The 20,315-nt window shown below is 54.1% G+C and overlaps 9 protein-coding genes across 9 annotated transcripts; 4 read left to right on the top strand and 5 right to left on the bottom strand.

Moving 5' to 3' along the window:
• Positions 1–1,248: 1,248 nt before the first annotated feature.
• BDP55DRAFT_697891 (uncharacterized protein) lies at positions 1,249–3,879 on the bottom strand (the record flags this gene model as incomplete). Its single annotated transcript, XM_060577732.1, has 2 exons — positions 1,249–3,437; positions 3,504–3,879. 2 exons carry the CDS (start codon positions 3,877–3,879, stop codon positions 1,249–1,251), a joined length of 2,565 nt encoding a protein of 854 aa, XP_060423955.1.
• A 1,630-nt stretch (positions 3,880–5,509) lies between these two features.
• On the top strand, positions 5,510–7,754 carry BDP55DRAFT_757009 (uncharacterized protein; the record flags this gene model as incomplete). Its single annotated transcript, XM_060580773.1, has 6 exons — positions 5,510–5,618; positions 5,671–5,831; positions 5,890–6,105; positions 6,263–6,333; positions 6,410–6,441; positions 6,557–7,754. 6 exons carry the CDS (start codon positions 5,510–5,512, stop codon positions 7,681–7,683), a joined length of 1,716 nt encoding a protein of 571 aa, XP_060423954.1. The 3' UTR covers positions 7,684–7,754.
• Positions 7,755–7,840: 86 nt separating this feature from the next.
• Positions 7,841–9,374, bottom strand: BDP55DRAFT_563627 (FAD binding domain-containing protein; the record flags this gene model as incomplete). Its single annotated transcript, XM_060570260.1, has 3 exons — positions 7,841–8,781; positions 8,837–9,110; positions 9,168–9,374. 3 exons carry the CDS (start codon positions 9,372–9,374, stop codon positions 7,841–7,843), a joined length of 1,422 nt encoding a protein of 473 aa, XP_060423953.1.
• A 703-nt stretch (positions 9,375–10,077) lies between these two features.
• BDP55DRAFT_680621 (surface antigen) lies at positions 10,078–12,239 on the bottom strand. The gene is made up of 3 exons (XM_060576123.1): positions 11,803–12,239; positions 11,559–11,745; positions 10,078–11,508 (listed from the first exon to the last, which is right to left on the bottom strand). Exons 1-3 carry the CDS (start codon positions 11,938–11,940, stop codon positions 10,274–10,276), a joined length of 1,560 nt encoding a protein of 519 aa, XP_060423952.1. The 5' UTR covers positions 11,941–12,239; the 3' UTR covers positions 10,078–10,273.
• A 429-nt stretch (positions 12,240–12,668) lies between these two features.
• Positions 12,669–13,759, top strand: BDP55DRAFT_366783 (ubiquitin-conjugating enzyme). The gene is made up of 3 exons (XM_060567083.1): positions 12,669–12,826; positions 12,881–12,960; positions 13,015–13,759. The coding sequence occupies exons 1-3, from the start codon at positions 12,797–12,799 to the stop codon at positions 13,703–13,705; spliced, it is 801 nt and encodes a 266-aa protein (XP_060423951.1). The 5' UTR covers positions 12,669–12,796; the 3' UTR covers positions 13,706–13,759.
• Positions 13,687–14,704, bottom strand: BDP55DRAFT_366778 (uncharacterized protein). Its single transcript, XM_060567082.1, has 2 exons — positions 14,570–14,704; positions 13,687–14,286 (listed from the first exon to the last, which is right to left on the bottom strand). The coding sequence occupies exon 2, from the start codon at positions 14,212–14,214 to the stop codon at positions 13,813–13,815; it is 402 nt and encodes a 133-aa protein (XP_060423950.1). The 5' UTR covers positions 14,215–14,286; positions 14,570–14,704; the 3' UTR covers positions 13,687–13,812.
• Positions 14,705–15,441: 737 nt separating this feature from the next.
• On the top strand, positions 15,442–16,024 carry BDP55DRAFT_720095 (uncharacterized protein; the record flags this gene model as incomplete). The annotated part of the gene is made up of 2 exons (XM_060578457.1): positions 15,442–15,516; positions 15,539–16,024. 2 exons carry the CDS (start codon positions 15,442–15,444, stop codon positions 15,938–15,940), a joined length of 477 nt encoding a protein of 158 aa, XP_060423949.1. The 3' UTR covers positions 15,941–16,024.
• A 491-nt stretch (positions 16,025–16,515) lies between these two features.
• BDP55DRAFT_563712 (major facilitator superfamily transporter) lies at positions 16,516–18,521 on the top strand (the record flags this gene model as incomplete). Its single annotated transcript, XM_060570269.1, has 6 exons — positions 16,516–16,680; positions 16,731–16,752; positions 16,816–16,872; positions 16,929–17,573; positions 17,624–18,215; positions 18,269–18,521. 6 exons carry the CDS (start codon positions 16,516–16,518, stop codon positions 18,519–18,521), a joined length of 1,734 nt encoding a protein of 577 aa, XP_060423948.1.
• A 366-nt stretch (positions 18,522–18,887) lies between these two features.
• BDP55DRAFT_563561 (arrestin) lies at positions 18,888–19,676 on the bottom strand (the record flags this gene model as incomplete). Its single annotated transcript, XM_060570254.1, has 2 exons — positions 18,888–19,491; positions 19,528–19,676. The coding sequence occupies 2 exons, from the start codon at positions 19,674–19,676 to the stop codon at positions 18,888–18,890; spliced, it is 753 nt and encodes a 250-aa protein (XP_060423947.1).
• Between the last annotated feature and the right edge of the window lie 639 nt (positions 19,677–20,315).

Here is a 20,315-nt window from a genome sequence, read left to right as displayed (position 1 = left end):
TGCGTACTCCGTCCTCACTACCCCCTAGACTCCGTTCGGGGGCCCTAGGGCAGAAACAAACGGAAACGGGAGCCTCTCATTGGCACATGCAACGCAACTAATTCCCAATGGCGTCTTCATCATCCCCCCCCGCAGCAGGGGACTCCCCCACACTCGTCACTTACAGACGACCCAAGTTTAATGACTACTTCATGCATCATCCACACTCACAAACGTACCAACCTTCACTCCGTACACTAATCGCGTCTTGATTAATCGTCTTGTTGACTTTGGATGTTGACTATGACTGTTGGCGTTCGAATCGCCAAGGAAGGCGCTTTTTTGGTGTCGCGTTTTCTGCCAAAGCTCATCTCACTCATCGTCTTCCTTACATGGGCCGAGGCACGTAGGGATCACCTTCTTCCTCACTTACCTGATCATCTCACCAAGAATTTCACACTGACTCTCATGATGAATCTCATTATGAGTTTCTCATCTTCCAGTCACACTTCATCTCTGTCAAAGTTCAATGTGTCCCATTTTCGCAATGCACGCATTTACGGCCATTCCGTTGCTAAAAACACACTTCTCATGCCCCGCCAATCTCCGCGTCTTTGCCTTTGCTTTCTCGGCAAACCAGAGCAGCCTCTGCTCTCTCAACTCATCCTGGGTATCCTTCATTCCCCACAACCGGCAGCCATGTCCTGGCCTATTTTTTGTTCCCCCGTCGCCGCAATTTTTGATTCCCCTCATATCGTCATATGCCATCGTCATTCGTGGCCACCAAGGTAAAGTGAGGATATGTTCCTCTTTGAGTCAAGATAACCCGAGAATACTTGCAGAATCCCTGGCCTCACATCACCCAAACGCCCTTCCAATTACTGTCAAGCGTTCCGGAAAGAGTCGGTCGGCATCAGAAAAGGACGAACATCCACCAAGACAGTCCTCGTCAGATTGTTTGCACGCGCATACAAAGGAAACTGGCGTAGTAAACGCCCATTACCAGCAAAAAAAAAGGCGCTGAGCGAGTCTGCCCGCGCGCTTCCCAAAGCTTTTATGTTCTGGCTCCATTGCCAAAGAAAGAGAAAACTGCCAACACCATATGCAATGCCGAACCTTCGCCCTGAACCTGAGAAAAGGAATTGCTGCCGCTTTTTTGTACTCCATCATGCAAATGCGATTGCAGTCCATTGCGGGCCGTCCACTATTTGTTGTTGTTTTAGTTCCCGTGTCGTAACATCGTAATCCTTGCTGCACCACTGCACCCTCTCAAGGATAGGCCGCTCGGCTGGTAGCCTCCACATGGTCGGTGCCGTTCTGCTGCGGCGCCGCCATCAACGGAACCCACTGCCGGCCGAGGGACGGCGCGTCGCCGTTAACGTACGAGACCACGTCCTCGCGCCAGCCAAGGGCATGCCATTCCTCATTCTGGTGGGGATCGGCACTCTGCAGGCTATACAGGATGGACTCCGCATGCAGTACCGCACCAGATCTGACAGCCTCAACAACTCTGGACCGTCTATTCTCCCGCTCCGAGACAACGGCCCGCATAATGTGGTGCCGAGCCTCGACGTTCGCCCATCCATTGACATTACCATAGCCACTGGACTCGAGAGCCGGCTTCAAGTACGCAAACGGGAGGTTGATGAGAATGGTAGAGAGAGTCGATCGGATGTTGTGTTGCTGAGAGGGTTGTGAGGTCGAATCCGAGCCATTCGATGTGTTATCAGGGCCCAAAGCAAGGTCACCAAACTGAATGTGCATGGGGCCGGCTCGACGATCTTGGTCAGCCGTTCCGCGAGCAATAGTGGGCGTTCCTTCGCGGGGCGGGAGCGATGTGGAAGCAATAGGGAGACGGGCAAAACGCTCTGGCTCAGCGACAGACGTATCCAGAGTGAAGTCGGGCGGGAAGTTGTTGATGATGAACGAGATTATACCATTCATCAAAACGTGAACAGGCTCGCCATAGACGAACTGGCTGTGTCTGTCAGCTGAAGCGCGACTGGGCAGATCACCGAGGGCAAAGCCAAGAGCACGCTCAAGAGTCGACCAGCTCAGGGAATGGGACGCTATCTCCAGGCCACGGAAGACGATAGGCTGCCATGCCAGGATATGGCCGGCGGCAGCATAGCCGAGAGCAAAGTCGAAGCGGTCATCGGCGTTGCCGGCCATGGTGAAGTTGCCATTGGAAGCTGGCTCAGGCATGTCCAAGAGGGGGAAGGCGTACAAGTGCTGAACGGCCATCCAGAAGGCATCAGATCGGAGGTACCTATCATCGGACTGCAGGAGGATGGTGCGGTTAGCGCCGGGCGAGCTGGATTCGACGTTGTCGGCCTCTAGAACGTTGCGGACGGCTTGGCTTCTGGCAAGAACAAGACGGTGGCCTGGAAGGCGAACGGGAGGAGCCCGATCGTCGAGGTATCGGAGCTCCAGAGTGCAGTCAGCAAAGGCAGGGTCCCTGAACTGCGATCGTAGGTATGCGGCCATGTCGTCGAGTCCCTGGTGCTCATGACCGGGGTGCATCATGTGCGGGGGCGGGATAGGCCCAGGCATCATTCGCTGGGGCGGTCCACCGAAAGCTCCGGCCGGAGGAGGGTGAGGACGAGCGTCATCGACATGGGCTGTACCGTTGGGGACACCAGGCGCGGGGTAGTGGTTGTAGGCACCAGTGTCATCTGCATGGGCCGAAGAGTGCGACCCCTGGAAACTATGAGGAGTCGAAGGTCCGTAGCCACCATTGAGATGAGGAGGGTACTGCTCCATGCCTCCATAACCTGGAACAGGTCGGCCGAATCCATCTACACCTGTGCCAGGCACAAACTCGGTACCGTAGGGCATCTGGCGGTGGAACCCGTTGGCGGCACCGCTGAAAGAACGCCCGTCGGGAAGAGGCATGCCGGGAGGGGGCATGAAGCCTCCCGAGTGAGGAGGCGCCGGAGAAGACGAGTTGGAAGCAAAACCGCCGAACTGGAGGCTTCCGTTGCTGGGACGCGGGCCATGCATGTGTGGAGGACCGTTGTGGACTGATCGAGGGCCCCGGTGAGAGGTGCCGTTGATGACGACGGGAGAAGGGCGCGAGCCATTGTGGCCATTATGGCCATTGGGTGGCATGTTGTAACGCGTCGGAGGAATGACGGGAGGGGGTCGGAAGGTTGACGGATGCTGGTGAGCGTTGTCTGTGGCATGGTGATTAGGACTTTGCGGCATGATGATATCGCAAGATTCAAAGTTCCTACCCTTCTTCGCAACTCGGATCGCGGGCGGAGAGGTGACGTGACTATTGCCTGCGGTATGTGAGAATTGGTGGCCGGAGTTGCGAGTGCCAAGGGCGGGCATACCTCGAACAGGGTCTTCACCAGAGCGGGGGAGGTCTTGGTCGGCGGTCTTGTCGGTGGATTCGGACTCTTCGGTCGTGGACGGGGTCGGGATGGCGGCAGAAGACTCCTGAGAATCGGTAGCTGGTAGAGAAGAGTGAGTATGATGTTCTCCGAGTGCGTTGAAGCCAGGCAAAAATTGCTGCGTACCTTCGCGATCCTTTGTGTCATCGACTTCCGCGTCGGCAGGTGAAGGCGTCTCCTCGGCACCATTATTGGCAACAACGGGCTTTCCCTTGTCGTTGTCGTCTGTGGCAATCTCGAGCTCGATGGTCTTGGGGGTGTTGGGAGCGGAGTCGACGTCGTGCTGGATTTTCAAAGAAGAGCCGTTCGTGATGGCGGGTCGAGGATGGGTCGCAATAGCGGCGGCTTGGGCAGCAGCAGCGGCCTGCTTCGCAGCAGCATTGGCCTTGACGCGACGGTCCATGGGGAGGGGAATAACGGGGACGACACGCCTCGCAGCGTTGGGTCTTCCATGGGCGACACCAGCACCGTTCCTCGCCTTCGGATTGCCGTTGGGAGCCATGGTGGACGGGGCTAGGCGGGAGGATTGTGTGGTGGTGATGTTGGGAGGCTGCCGTTGAGCCCGCAGCGCAAGGAGAAGCGGTCTTTGACTTGGCGGGACGGGCCCCAAGAGTGAAAGTGGATGGCTGCTGTGTGTGTGCCGGGGCCACACAAGGAATAGGAGCCGGGGGTGGTTCGCGGTAGGCGGTAACAGCTGTGATCGGTTCGGCGATAGCGGCAGTACGGATACCTCAGACTCAGGTTCTCAAAGTGGACTGCACTACTCCGAAGAGAAAGTGGATATATCCAAGGAAAAAAGAGCAAGGTGGTCGAGCTGAATGGAAGAATCGTAAATTGTAAGTCGTGGCCTCGGATGGGGGGCAGATGTCCAACAGAGCTAGTGACTCTTTTCGTGCAGGGTGGGAGGAGCCTCTCTTGGGTAGGGGCTGCGCATGATAGAGGGGATATGCGGGTGCTGATGCGTGCCACCAGTGTCTCCAGAATGGCGAATGCAGGAGGAAGCAGGAAGCAAAATAGTGAGAGAGAGAGAGGGGGGGGGGGGGAAGAGAAGGGAAGCGGGAGGCAGTTATGCCAAAAGCGAGGCAGAAGAGCGAGCAACTTCAGGCGGTGCTGCGTGATGAGGTAAGGCAAGGTATCTGTTCTGTACGGACGGATGAAGAGAGGGGAGAAGTGAGGGAGTGGAGTGGAGGGTCCCCCAAGCGCGGTGAAAGAGGCGTGACAATGGGATGTCAAGCAGAAGAAAGTGGATGAAGGGGAGGAGAAGAGGATCAAGGGGTAGAAAGAAGAAGAAGAAGACAAGAAAACGGGCCGTTTGAGTCTTGACGTCCTTCGCCTTGGATGACGGGGTGTTGACTGTTTGGTCACAGGTCACTGGGTGTTGGTGGAGGTGGAAAATTAAAGTCCAAGAGCCAGCGATTAATAAGACGGGAAGGTAGGCAGGTGCGAGCAAGCTTCCGTTCCTGCCTTGCTTGACTGTCTTCTGTCTTGGGATGTTGGTCACTGAACGTGAAAGTCACTGAAGTATCATTTATCCATAGGTATCCATTGCCAGATAGGCATCCATCTCTCCCAGACCAGGAAAGAACTGCAGCTGGAATTTGTGCTTCCTGCTGTTACCCGGCGGCAAGGTGTTGCTGCTGTAAGCTCTGAGCAGGAGGACTCAGTTAGGACCGGGACTCAGATCGTGGGCCGGTGCCTGGGTCAAGAAAAAAAAAAAACAGAGGCCGAAAAATAAAAATAAAAAATTCGATGATGACAAAAACCGGGGCTGCGTCACAAAATTTTACCCCCGCAAGAAGAGAGAAAAAAAAAACGATTCGATCTTCCCGGTACGTACTCCAAGCTTGGAGCTTCCCTCCCTCGACCTCATTGGCTGAAGATTGGCTGGGCCCGGAGAGCTACAGCCATGGTCCACTTTAAAAGGCACGTACCGATCCAAGGTAAAGGGCAAGGGGAAGCTCAATTCACCACCTTAAACTCTGGAGGGGACCCTGAATCGAGTTGATAGACGAGTTTGAATCCATCCTCTTTGACCTGATGCTGCGTAGACAATAAGCCTGGGAATAGGCTTGATCAGGCTCAGAAAAGAAACCAAGGGATGCGGGAAGCCGTCCCTTGAAGGAGTCATTGACATGGCAAGATCCGTTTGTTGTTTTGTTTGCATCCTCATCTGTCCCGCCCATGCCCTGACAAACAAATCATCATCATCACTCCTCCTTAGCTCCGGGTCTTTGACAGTTGGTGCGCTGCAACTCACACCACAATCTGACAAAAGACTCGACGCCATCCCTAGCGCCTGCACCTCTGACCGGCCGACCGACCGAGCTTCTTTTGCGGTCCGAGGTCGTCACAAAAATAGGTAGCTTTAGCTGTATTTCCAAGCCACAGGGCGGCCGGTACACCACCGTTGTAGCTACCTCACGTTCGGGCGCACCTCCCAGCAACAGTCCCGTTGTAGGTTGTCAAAGTACGATTATGGATTATGTCAGCATTGTTTTCCCGACGACGTTAGACGACGGGACCGACTGCTTTGTCCAAGACACAGGGCCACTTAAATCCAGACCCCTCCATCCCCTACAAGTACTGGGATCTCACTCACCTGACAAAAATCACCCAGATCCGATTGACAAATTCCGAGACCCGAGCTACCGGCCCGGTCCTCCTGCACCCGGCGCCGATGTGGGGCCGCGATTCCATGAAGCTCGGGCTTGCATCCTTCCACCTTGAGGTAAATGTCCATCCACAACCACACTTTCCGCCTGATTTGAGATCCCTTAAGGAAGGTACTTCATACCTTACATCAGATTCAAGAACTGCATTAACCGGCGCTTACTGTTGATGAGCTCACATTTCTACACTGCCCTGTTCCTACCTAAGGTGCTCAGGTAGCAGCAAACGGCGTCGGCCCTTTTTCCATGGCTCTTCACAACGTTCCTTTCCACAAATTCAATGGAAAGTGAGGCGCTTTGTGTCGAAGATAACATGGAAGATTTTGTATGTCATTATATCGCAATACGAGTCTTTCACTCTAGGTCTTTGGGTCTTTACTGGAATTGCTCTTCAGGTAAGTATTCAAGGAAGTTTGCTCTGCTAGTTTACCGTGGTGGGCCAAGACGTATGAGGAAGGGGTGCACTTGCCATCAAATTGACATCAACAGCATCCTCCAAAATGTACCTAGGTGCGCGAAGTGGTATGTGTGGGAGGAGCTATTACCCGATTCAAAGATATTCAATCACCAGAAAGAACGGCCTCACTCGCAACAACCATATAGAGGGTTGGCACTCCCAACAGACAAGACAGCTTCAATTGATCACTTTTCCTGTCTTCTCCAACACACCCACGCCAGAATATCAACTCAACTCTTCCACTTACCAACGATCAATCACTTCTTTGGAGCTCCTGCGCCACACACATCCTACCCATATCTACATCACAACAATGCCACACCCATTCTTTCCCACGCCCCCATATGACTCGCCCGAATGGAGGCACATCTCCGTGGCGATAAACATGGGCTTTGCTTCGCCAGATGGCAGTCAAGAATGGACTGCTGGCCTTCTCGTACGCACACAATGCCTCCCTTTACTTATGGAACGCGGTTTCCACCTAGGGCCAGACAACTTCGTTCCCTTGAGCTCTTACGTCACCACCGAAGTCGAAGATCCAGTCTATAACTCGAAAGAAGGTAAATTTACCCGCGTCTATCACCTCTTTGACAAACATCGTGGATATTGGGCGGCCAAACTCTACATCTTCGCCTTGGACATGCCTACCCTGTCCCGTTTTGAGCTGAAGGAGATCAAAGAAGAGCACATTGTTCGGACACTTGCGTATAATCCTGCTGGGAAAATTGTCTATCAGTACGACAAAGCCGATCCGGTCTCCAACTTCAACACCATCTTCGGTGATATCCCGCTATCTAGGTGGTGGCCTTGGCCGAAGAGGCCGGTTGCTGAAGCAAGGCCAGTTGCTGAAGCAAGGACAGCCGGAGCAGCAAGGCCAGCCGGTGCAGCAAGACCAGTTGCTGAAGCAAGGCCAGCTGCTGATTCAAGACCAGTTGTTGAAACAGGGCCATTTATTAGAACAAGGCTTCCAGAAGCAAGGCTACTCGCAGAAGCAAGGCCAGTTGCCGCAGCACTGCCAGTTCCAGAAGCAAGACCAGTCGGAGGAAGACAGTCGACTGCATCTACAATCGGACCCAGAACGGCCAAAGACCAAAGAAAAATTGATGAACAAGCGCAGAAATTGATCGAGGAGTCATCCTACGACGACCTCGATGCACCTGGGTCGGATGAGGGTGAATGAGAAGGGCGTGGTTCCATTCAGAAGTCATAAGCATCAACTTTCATTACTCGATACACCAAACTCCGATGAGCGCAAGCGAGGAGAGCGTGGTTTTACACAGAAGGTGTAGTCATAAAATTCAAAGCTTTTCTATTCAAACTCGTGTCGACTGTACATCTCATGCCCCAACCGGGAACCACTGATTGAAAGCCCCCAAAGGATCCCATTTCTTCTTCAACTCCCTCAACCTCGTCAGACTAGACCCATACACCGCCTCAGGTGTCTCATCGCCATGCGCAAAGTTGACATACGTCGGATTCGCCACCGCACTCAGCGAATAACTCCAAATGTCCCTAACCTTGCCCGCAAACGTCTCAGCCTCGCCATCCAGCGCGGCATCAGTGTACCAGGGGATCACAATCGCTTGCGCAAACGCGTCCCTCCTCAATGCCTCCTGCAGCGCCGCAGAACCCTTGGGAACAGACTGCGCCTTGGTCAGGTTATACCGCTCAATCAGCACGGCAGAATTGGGTCCCTTTGCCTGGAATTTGGTATACAGGTCCCAGATCGCCGGCCACGTCTCGGGTTTCATGTGGTTGATGGTCGTACTGTATGCCGGCTTTCGCTCCTTGCGCGCGCAAAAGTTGTCATTGCCTGCGTTCCAGCCTTCGTACCCTGCCACACTACTGCTATTCGAGATCGGCCCCAGCTTGTACAGCGGCGCGAAGGCTGCAAGCCCAGTCGCGTCGTTGCCTTGTCTCAGGAACCCGGTGACGAGGACGGCGGGGGCATTGGATGGCGGTCCCGAGTTGGTGAGGACGAGGTAGACGACCTGCTCCGGCTTCAGGGGGAGGTCTTGGATGGCTTGCGCGACTTGCGGGAGCTTGTCTGGCGAGAAAAAGAGGTTCATGAGCCATGCGTTGCGGCCTTCGACCGGCATGGGTCGTGCCTTTACTGTCGCCGATATGACGATGCCGAAGTTGGGCCCGGCGCCGCGGAGGGCCCAAAAGAGGTCTGGGTTGAACGTCGGCGAGGCCGTGAGGATTTCTCCGCTGGCGACTGCGACGCGCATCGAAAGTACATTGTCAACGCCGAAGCCGACTTCTCCCATTTGGTTTCCTGTCAGGCTGTCAGTTTAGAGTCTTATCTTGGATCGTTAGTGTCCCCCACGAACCGTAACCGCCTCCCAGGATGGCACCCAGGGCGCCGACACAGTTGCAATTGCCCGTCTGGACCAAAACTCCAGCAGCATTAGCTGCTTTAATTGTATCGCCAATGATGGCCCCGCCTCCAATAGTGGCTTCTGTCTTCGTCTTGCTGAAAGTGACGGCATTCAAACCAGCCAAGTTGACGATGACGCCGTTGTTGCCGAGGTTGAACGTCTTGCCCCAGCCGTTACCGCCGTTCTGAGCCGTGAAGGGTATCTTGCGGCTCGCACAGTACTTGACCTGGTTCAGAAGTCAGAGAACATCGTTCAAGATGCGGCTTTTAATGGAACAACTCACAACGGCGCCGACATCCTGCTCCGTCGTGACATTCACCACGATGGACGGGATAGGAGCATGGTATGTACTCCATCTCGCACGGAGGTCAACAGCTACTGATGACGATGCTGCTACAAGCGTTTTCAAGTCTTCTACGACGGATGGGACTCTCACGGTAAGGGCAGAAACCGCCGTGGCAAGCAACGGCAGAGAAAGGAGGACCCGCATGGTTAGTTGTGGAATTGAAGTCGCTGGAGGTGGCAGAGCTGCGGGACACTAGTCTTTTGACAGTCGACGGCACATGCTTACTTATAAGTCAAGTATATCATCTCAATGGTACCATTGATGCCGTCTTACATGCAGCCTATATCCGAGGACCTGGCTCGCGAAGTAGTCAACGAGTCATGGAACTCGCCAAGCTTGGAATCGTCAACCTGTATCACACATGCGATGCAGTTGTCAGCAGGGTATAATCAGCTTAAAGAACGTCCCCCTGGAAGGTGTAATTTGGAACCAACGGAGAAAACGTCCAGAGTGCTGTTGTTCCCTGGTCCCAGCCCCCAAGAAGTTGAGCACCAGCCGCGCATTTACACGAGGGCCGCGGTGAGGGGGAACTGTACGTTACATCGTCTGTAGACCTCTAGGTCGCTTCTACGCTGGCTCAACTTCCTATCCTGGGGCTGATGTCCTACCCCTGCAGTCGACCATCCGGAGGCCGAAATCCAGCGAATGGGATATTCTGGAAGGATTCTCGTGCCGATTGACTATTGGAACCCTCCTGCCGGCGCTGCAGCAATGCCACGATGGCTTCCATGTTCCACGACGTCCTTGTGAGACGGAAGAGTCCCGGCGATCGGAGGCCGACTGTTAAATACCAGAAATGCGCTGAATAAGCTTACTGGGCGGGCCAGGGTAGTTGGTAAGGGTCCTCACATCGCGCCACGGACGGGGGTGGTGTGGAATGAATCGCTCAGGCATGAAGAGTTCGGGAATTCTGTAGGCGCATCCGTGTTGTAATCTTCCAATTAGAGAGTATCTACAATGACATAGTTGTACAATATGGCCTAGTCAGGCTGTGCTGTGTGCCGGCACGCAAAACGGTTATCCATATGTCGGAAATGAGGCCTTTACAGGAAGTTGATACCGACTCCGACCTGCAGTCCCTTGGTTCCCTGCTCGCCCCGTCTCAACACTAATGGGAGACTGAAGTTGAGCTCGAAACGAGCAACAGGATGAGCGTAAACCAGACCAACACCAGCGGCTGTTGATGGCAGACCAGTCGTCAGGTCATTCAACGCTCTCCACGCGCTGCCTGCGACACTTTTAGCGTCGAGACTCTCGTTAGCTGAAGCACCGGCCTTGCTCTTGTTCTTCATTGCGACAAGTCTGCCACCGTTGGCAAAGACTTGGAAGCGAAGGGCGGAGTCGGGGCCCTTGTAAGGCAGAGGGAACAGCATGTTCACGCTGCCAGCCGCGAAGACGTCTCCGCCGACCGAGTCCGACCCGTCGTGAGGTCCGAGACCACCATAGTGGAATCCGCGGACGTCGGTGGGCCCACCGAGCTGGAATCTGTCGTTGATGCGGCTCGGCTGGGACTTGCCCTCGGAGGAAAAGCCCAGAGGAAGTGGGTACAGCATGCCGAACCTGAGTCCTCCACCGATCGAGATGCCAGACGATCCTTTTACACCGGGAACGGGGACTGGCAGCGCACCACCCACCTCCCATTCAGTTTTGGAGAAAGCAACGTCACCGCCGAGAGGCCCGAGACCAGCCAGCTCCCAAACCGACTTCAGCACATAGCCACTTTGCGGAAGCTGCGGGTTATCTCTCTCGTCTCTCTGATATGTGTGCTTGATGGAGCTCTTTACGGAGTCTCCGGCATCAGCGCGCACAGTGGGACTGGCACTGTCACGGAGGCCAGTGACTTGACGCCAGATGCCCGAGTATTCGACAGTGTGCATGTCCTTTAGGCCAGAGAGCCATGAGAAGCGCAGGTTTCCTCCCTTTAGAACCTCCTCGTGAGCTGCCCATGACTTGTCGGTGGCCGAAGCCAAGCCCTCGAACGCGATTCTCGTATCGGGGTTACTTTGGACCGGTGCGCTCAGGGTCGCACTGTATGCAGAACGAGTTCTTGTGCCAGCACTGGCATTGACGGTGAGCTGCTCAGCACCGCCAAAGATGTTGCGCCAAAGCAAAGAGGTGTAAGCGGAGCCTTCGCTGTTTCCGACATCGGTTCCGGCGTTGAACTTGTAGCGGGAGAGCTCCTTGACGACCACGTCAACATCGACATCGGTGGGGGTGGACGAGGCATCGGTGTTGTTGGCGTTGCTAAGGTGGACCTTGACATCAGGGTGGAAGATGCCTAAGAGTGTTAGACCATGCCGTCTATGCAAGGACCCAGGCTGCGCGTACCGAGTCTCTCCAGCTTTCCTCTTGCGTCGCCCAATCGCGCTGCTACTTCGCCAAGGGTAGAGGAGCTGTTGACATCCTCGGTCAGGAGTGGCGTGAAGATGGGGTCGAGAAATCCTCTCCGGGTGTTGGTAGCGCCGTGGACCTGCAGACGGTTGATGGTCATAGGCTGCGAGTTTTGGTCGGACAGCTATTGGGCGCATTAGCAAGGTTGGAGACCGTTGGCGGGAGACGGGCCGTAGCTTGCCAATTGTTGCAGTCTTCTGATCTTGGCCTCTTCCTGTGCCTTCTCGTACTCGGCCGAGGATTCTGCCTCCTTGCGCAATGCATCGGGTCCGGCCTGGAGCTTGCCAATCGGGTTGGAAGCCTGAAAAAAAAAAGACATGAGTTCTATTAGCTTTCGTTCGATGGTCTAAGGACAATTGAGAGAGGGGACTTTACGGAGCTTCCGCTCGCACTGGTCTTGGAAGCCATTGGAGCCTTGGTGGGAGTTTCGACAGACGGGAGCTTGAAGTTGCAGCTTGCAAGTGGACAAAAACCACACGATCCGGGGAGCTTCGGTTTAATTTCGTGATGCAGCACGGGCGCAAGGGAACGGATCGGGGTGAGGTCACTGTCGGTGGGGCTCTCTGGGGACTCCGGGAGAGGTGAGAGGAAGCTCCAGCCACATTCCGGGAAGCTCTGTTCACTGGTTTCCAGCCACACCTCATACCTGTGTCCGGAGCATGACGCCCGGGCCTTCCTTCCGTCTTCTTGGACCTCATGTGGTTTGAGAGGACCCATTATTCTGACCAGTGACATAATCCTGTGGCGCAACTTCGGGCGTGGACTCATCGGTACCGGAGATACGTATCTTTTCCCGCTTTCCCGTCTCTCTGAGTTTTGACGCACCCCGAGGCCCCCCTCAAGCGCCCTCCAAGCACCTTGGACAACGCATTGGCGGCACTTGTCACAGCCTCGCCGCATTCCTTCTCCGTTACCCATTCACCTGTCCTATTTCAACAACAACCCCTACGCCGTTCAAACCCACAGTCGAAAAAGTGCTGTGCATCTGCATCCAACTGCGTCTATTCAGTCGTTTCGATTTCTGACTTTTGTACATTACTCGTATTCTTCTTCTCTTCGCTCTCTCGATAGGCCGGCCATCTGCCACCACGCACTGATCGTGTTCCCCATTACGTCGTTCGCCGCCCACCGTCGATCCGGATACCACAGGGTTTCGTCGGCGATCCTCAACAGCCATGGCCGCCAGCAGAGCAGCACAAAAGAGGGTAAGTGTCACTGATATCATTTCTATAAGATTCACTAGACTGACTCCTACACAGTTGACGCGCGAATACAAGACCATCGCCGAGAACCCACCACCATACATTGAGGCGCACCCTTCCGAATCCAATATCCTCGAGTACGTCGATGTTCATCGCACCCAGGTCACATAAATAAGCTAACAGGTTGGCAGGTGGCATTATATTATCACCGGTCCCGAAAACACACCGTACCATGGCGGCCAGTACTGGGGAACTCTCGTCTTCCCCCCAAACTACCCCTTCGCGCCGCCGGCCATCCGAATGCACACTCCTTCCGGTCGCTTCCAGCCATCTACCCGCCTCTGCCTCTCCATATCCGATTTCCACCCCAAGTCCTTCAACCCTGCCTGGGAGGTATCCACCATCCTGATAGGCTTGCTTTCTTTCATGACCAGCGAGGAAATGACTACTGGTTCCGTATCCAGCACTGAGGTCGAGAGAAAGATGCTGGCAGCACGGACAAAATGGTGGAACTCGACCGGCGGAGGATCCAACGCAAAGGCGAATGTGGCACAAAAGGGCAACGTCAAGGCCGGTGACGGTGGCGCTAAGTTCCGATCCGAATGGCCCGACGTCGACAAGGCCAACTGGGAGTGGATGAAGGAAACCAAAATCGACCTGGCGACAGGTAGCAGGACGGGAGCGGCAGCAGGGGCCTCCTGTGGGCCCCAACTTGGCATCGGGAATGGCAGCGGTCATCAGGCTCAGGCTGTCGTCGATGCTGTCGTGCAACAACGAGATGCCGGCCGCGGTTGGCTGAACCAGAACAAACTTCTCGTCGCTGGCGGTGTCGTATTCTTCTACGTACTGCTTGCGAGAGTCTTGGGTGCGAGCGACAACTAAAGCGATCCCAAGGGAACGATTTCTGGCTGGATATAACCGTTACGTCTCGAGAAGCGAGTCAGACCTTGTGCAAGGGACAACGGGGCTAAGCATGGCGTTAAATTTTTTTAAATTTTTTTTTGGGCTTTCTGATGACGGGCCAGAGTGATATATAACACGACAGTCTTACTAATAGAGGGGACTCGGACGGCCGATTCAAGGTTGGCAACACTTGAATGACGAATGTATTCTAGACTCAAGCAAAGGATTGGCTTTGGGAAGCAATATTCGAACAAACCTTCACTTCTTCTATCTCGCCCTCCCTGGAACAGGAATGTCACAGACTTCGGCCAAGCCAGATGAGGCATTGCTCCAACAGGGTGACACAATTTGAGGGCCTCCATCGAATACGTGTCAAATACTTGAAAAGGTGACAGACGCAGGAGAAAACTCGAGGGAATGCCGCTTAATAAGAGTTCGGCCAGAATTGACAATAGCGCAGCTACACTAGTGAAGCTTTTATGTCGCATTGAGTAGTGCTTTTCTTCATAACACTATCTCGAAATTCGAGGTTGCTGTCCAAGTGGCATGCTCGACGATCACTATGTTCCGTGAGTATGGATTCGTAAGCAGCCCTTGGCTTGTCACAAGTGGACGCGGTGCCCAGCCAAAGCCAGCAAGTCGGGTCGCCGCACCGGAAAGTGGACGGCGAGGAGTGAGAATACACAACGGATGAGCCGACGGATAGGTATCATCTGAAGGAAACATCAGACTCGATACATGGAGCGCCGACCGGCGACGATCACGATGGGGGCACCCAACTCAAAGCCTCAGACAAGAGGGCTTCGGCCGTTCTGTAGGCTTGGCAGAGAGAAACGGACGTACACAGGAGAGACTAGAGTGTGCCAATACCTGCTTCATTGGTAAACCGAAACGTGTAACGCCGGCATGAAGTCATGGTGGAGGGCCAAGCCCAGAGACCAGACAAACCAATCGACGTAATTCAGACGAAATGTGTTGTATCCAGGTAGGGGGGGATAGATGTGGGCTGATGACAGTTTGTCAACCCGCCGATCGTTGTTGTAGTCGTCGTCAACTCTCCCGTCAAGTCATTGGTATTGTAACCTTCTTGGCAGGTTGGAATATCGCCGTGGTGATATTGACCTGTCCGTAATGCAATTTTGCAGCTCTTGTGAATGACGACTCACTCTGTGGTTGGGACGTTGAGATGTATCAAACCCGGCATATCGTTGCATCGCCATCCGTGCGCCAGGTCAAAAAAAGAAAAGAGTCGAAGCTGTCGAATATCCAGTGTCTTATTTTGCGTTGGAACGAGGCACTCGGACCGGGGGTCTGTAACAGGGTGGTGGTGCTGTGTTCATGCGTTGACTCAAGAACCTTTCTTCGCGACCTGTATCTGCGCCTTAGTATAGTCACTTGTGATTATGAATGCCATGCTAGAAAAATTTGTTTTGTTGCTTTGTGTCTCTGCGGCTTTTCATCTCAACTTGCCCGGAAAGAAAAAAACGGTCTGAAGTTTGCAATGTGATGAGACTTGGGGGATGGGTATCCGGCCGACTGGCGCGCGCAGTTGTGATGCGATGAAGAAAGATTCGAGATGGACAGAGTTTACATAAGCCGACGTCGGCGTTCCTCATCAATACCGTAAGGGAGACTTGACGAGGACACCCGCTGGTTGAATGTGATTGCTCTACTCCGTACAGGTGATTGAATTAAGATTCCTCCACATCAGCCCCATGGACCGGACGCTAGGAGCCCTGTGCTATCTACATTCCGCAACGTCTCTAAATGCAAGGGACAACTTTGAATGTGTATGTAAGGCATGATTGAAAGCGTGAAGAATCGCAAGACATCAAAGAGCGACTGGCAAGGGTTTATCTCGCGCGCGCGAGAACGTCGATCAAACCGTCGCATGCCGCATTCCAACCCCAGACCAAGTCACACCCCCTTATCCCACCTTACTCAAAGAGCCCCAATCCCTACGAGGCGCAAGACGCAGCTGTGTCATGTCAAATATCCTACACAAATCCCATCGTGGAAGGCGTGGGACTCTGTTTCGACGGCGAATTAGTCTCGCCCCAGCTCACCGGCCCGCATCCACCCAACGCCCCATCAGGCGATCCAGAAACTCTTCAACTGCCGAAAGCAGACACATCACAGACCATGGGCTTTTCAAGGTTCGATATCCTAGCTCCCGGACTGGCGGCGACGAACGTTTGTCAGGTGGAAACATGACACACCCGTGCTTGAGGAGAAAGGGGAACATGGGCGAACATGGGAGATGCCTCTTCCGCCCCCGCGGGCGGGATGTGGAGGGAGACACACACACACACACACACTTTGCCCAGAGACAGCATCGTACACTCGTGTCTGAGTATGTCTCTCTAGTGTTACTGGCGTAGTTAATCGTCGTCGCGGGTGTCGTGCGATTGACGGTTCGCCTGATGCGACGCATCCGTCCAGGCACGTCTCCGATTCGTACAGGCACACAAGACCAGACGCAACTGGGGTTTCTACAGATCTAAACGCACTGCTTGTCTATCCCACTCTCCTTCCCTTCCTCTATCCGTTTGATATAGACTGGGTCCAGCACTGCCAAATTAACCCCATCTCGGAATCTAGAGGGCGTTCCGAACCTGCAACTCATCATCCCCTCCCCTTGCTACCGATCACCCACAGGGGTGCATGCCAGGTCTAGTATAAGGTTGCGCTGGCGTCCGGCGGGAAGACGAGCTCGACCCTTGGAATATTGGAGCGGTGGGATTGCGCTACAGCTCAGACTCCATCACGGCATACACAACAACGACAAGATGGCGACGAACAACCGCTGGCCGCTCCAGGATGAGCAGGCTGGTCCTAAGCGTGCGCCCGCCGTGGCGGTGTCGGAGTTTGAAGAAGGGGTCAGTGAGAAGAACGAGACGCTGGTCGTCGGGACGACAAATCTGTACGTGGACGGGCAGCTGAGGCTAATTCCTGTAAGTCTGGCCTATCTTCTTGATTCATGTGCATTGCTGACAGTGTGTAGATGCCCACGCCTGATCCCAAGGGTGAGTCCTGTCATCGTTCGTGGAGAACCAACGGGGAATGAGTATTGATATGGAACGATATAGATCCACTGAACCTCCCCGCATGGCGGAAATGGACAGCAATTGGCGCCCTTTGCTTCTGTAAGACTTCCTATCTACCACAGGGTGTGCCACTCGAGACTGACCAGTCCTCACAGTCGGTGCCCTTGCCCTCTCAGCAGAGGTCGTCATCGGTGGTCTTCTCCCCGTCTTCATCCTCGAGTACTCGGGGGTCGACCCGCGCATCCTCAACAACATCGACTTCAAGGCCCAGAGTGGCGGCAGCGGTCTCAACATCAACCCCATGTCCGTCGTGCCACCTGGCGTCAAGCCAGCTTCCCTCGACGAAGTCGCCCTTCTAGCCACGATGCCCCTTTTGGCGAACGGTATCGCCAGCTACTTTCTGGTGCCCACATCCATCTGGATCGGCCGTCGACCGGTACTCTTATTTGCTGCAACTAGTGCTTGGGCTGGTGGCTTGTTTGCTGCTTTCAGCACGAGCCTGCAGCAGCACTTGCTTGCCAGAGCACTCATGGGTCTGGGCGCTGGTGCAGTAGAGGCACTTATTCCGCTGATTGTTCAGGATATGGTCTTCATCCACCAGAGAAACAAGGCCATGTCAGCCGTAGTGTCCAGTCAAGGGATTATTATCATTGGTCTTGGTGTCGCAGCCCCGTGGGTATCCGCCAACTACACCTGGAGGTGGTTGTACTACATCACTTCTGGCATGGGTATCTTGGCTTGGGCCATTCTCATTGCTTTCCTGCCCGAAACACGTTGGACCCGTTCTCAGGAAGAGCTCAGTATGTCTCGCCTCACCCCAAGAGACCCGAGCACAGCTAATCCGTTACAGGTGGCCAGAATACATACCCTCTTCTGCCAGGCCAGAACCGCCCGGAGCTCGATTACGTGAACTATACGCCACGTACCGTCTGGACCAACATCGGTGTCTTCCAAAACGGCTTCGAGTTCAAGCGCGCTGCCAAGTCCATGTTCGATGCTCTCAGATCCACTTACTTCCCCGCCATCATCTGGGGCGTGCTCGCCAACAGTTCCATGATCGTTATCAACCAGGCCGCTCAGCAGATCACGCCTTTTGCCCTCCTCGCTCAGGGCTGGCAGTTCCAGTGGACCGGTCTCACTGTACTCCCCTTCTTCGCTGCCTCGGCTCTGGTCTACGTCTTTGGTGGCCCTGTGGCCGACAAGATTTCCAATGCTGTGACGAGGTGGCAGGGCGGCAGCAGAGAGCCGGAGCATCACCTTGCCAACTTGATCTTGCCGCTCGTTTCGGGAGTGGCAGGCTGCTTCGTCTTCGGTACCGCCGGTGAGCAGAACATGCATTGGGCAGTTCTGTTGGTTGGCTCCTTCCTGATTGTCTTTGCCTTTTTGACGACAATGACCATTCTCAACGTCTTCATCGTCGAGAGCTACCCGCAATGGGCAGGGTATGTTCAAGCCTAAACGGCGTTGTGGAAGTGCGTGACTAATATGATCACAGACCGGTTCTCGTCAACGTTTCATCTCTACGCATTGTCGTAGCGTTCTTCATCGCCTCCAAGGCGACTGTCTGGATCGCGGAGAAAGGACCCCTTCAAACATTTGCCCTGTATGCAGAGGCAATCATCGTCTTGTCTCTTGGGTTGCCGCTTCTCTACTTCTGGGGCAAGAAGATGCGCCAGTGGACTGCGGGAAGTGTCAAGAGCAAGCAGAGTCCAAAGGAGAAGGCTTTCGACGATGGGGCTTCGGTGTAGAGGTGGTAACGATAATAAGACTTTACTGAGAAGGACGCAACGCGGATCATATACCCCGGCTGGTCTATGGCTAAACAGACTTAATCACCTAATAGAGATCGATGAATACCAATCCAGTCGCTACCGACATGGTGATCATCGTGCGAAAATTCACCCACAAGCTGACTTCGACCCGTCATGAGGAAAAACAAGAACAAAAACAGGCAACCTTCATCATCCATCTGTAACGCCACACCTCAAACATTCCGTAGCCTCCCGTAGACAAGCTTCCATATTAACCCTGGAAACATCATGTGCGCCTCCTAAACTTCTCGAAAATAGGTTACAAACACATGAAAGAAGAGGAAAGGGTTCGGTCACCCTGCTTCATCTCCAGGCAAGAGATGCATCAAAAGATGGCAGGTCCTCCACTTCTGGTTCCATTACTTGAGGATAAAGCGACTGCGACGCAATCTGCAGTGGGACAGAGAGCTTGGTCTTGGAGCCGTTGAAGTTGACAGACATGCGCAAGATGTAGCTCCGAGCAATGAAACAGTTGAAGAAGGTGGGCAGGAACATCTTGTGCGCCGTAGGGAGACGAATAGGAACCTTGGTCCTTGATCTCCACGAGAACACCTTGCGATCTTCTGTCCGATCATCCTTGTGCCACAGGATGACTCCCGTGTCTGTTGTAGGAAGCTTGGTTTGGGTAGAGTATCGCAGCTCGTGGCGCAGCCCTGCTGCCTCACGGGGGTCTCCGAGATCTGGCAACATCTTCATCGGGGTGCCTGTGAACCACGTCTGAGTCTCTAGCTTGACCTGGCCCAGTGTCACTTCCGGCGGAAACGAAAATGAGGAGGTAGATTCAAAACTCAGGTCCAGTGTTACGGAGGCGTGAGAGTCGGGGAGCTGGTGTCCGCCGATGCTGATGTAGACTGCTTCAGGCTGAAGCGCATTGACGACAATGCGATCTTTTTGCGCGGAGAGAAGACTTCTGCGGACGGACTTAGTCCTGGACAGCGTGTACCTTGCATCTTGGTTGTTGATGTTCAGAGGCGGGTCTTCAGCAAATGCTGGGAGGACCATGATCCGTTGGCTGGCCTCGATGGTATCTTTTGGGCTGGAGGGTCTTTTGCGCAGCAGTCGTGCGACTATCTTGTACTCGACTTGAGCCATTGACGGCGACATGTCGTCTTTTTCCCAGCCGCTCATCGATGGAGGCAGCCGCATGTGTTGATCGTGGGAATGTTCGCCTTGGCCAGTCTCACAAGCATCTTTGTGAAGCTCTCGTGGTATAGTGAAGTTGAATGGGATAATGTTGGTTTCTGCTGCTGCAAAGACTTGTCCTTGCGGGTAGGACGTCTTCGTAATGGGCATGTCTAGGTTGAGGAAGACGTCGGTGGTGATTTTGGGGACAGGTAACATATCAACCCGGGTATAAGAGGTGCCCATGAAAGCTATCTGAATGCAATGAAATGGAGTACGGCTTTCTGGACAGATAGCTACCGTGCCTGTGATATGGGAGCCGCTAGTGTAGATCTTGGAACAATAGTGATCGTCAATCTTGATGTCGAGAGGCATCTTGGAAGTCGGGGACCACATTGTGGTCTTGATTGCTGTTGTAGTAGAAGGATATGTGTGGGTGATATGCTTTCGTGGCTCAGATAATGTTGAGGTTGATATCAACTGTTCAAAAGACAAAGATCGGATGGACAAAAGAGGAGGAAACCCCAAATTCACCCAAGGTGGGAGGCGCCTACTTATACACCAAACCGGCCAGCGTAGCAACGGTAATTGTCTTCTTGATTCAGTCCG

Source organism: Colletotrichum godetiae (assembly GCF_030913485.1).
Source record: "Colletotrichum godetiae strain CBS 193.32 chromosome Unknown BDP55scaffold_64, whole genome shotgun sequence".
In the NCBI taxonomy this organism is placed as follows: Eukaryota; Fungi; Ascomycota; class Sordariomycetes; order Glomerellales; family Glomerellaceae; genus Colletotrichum; species Colletotrichum godetiae.
This window is presented reverse-complemented; position numbering and strand designations above follow the sequence as displayed.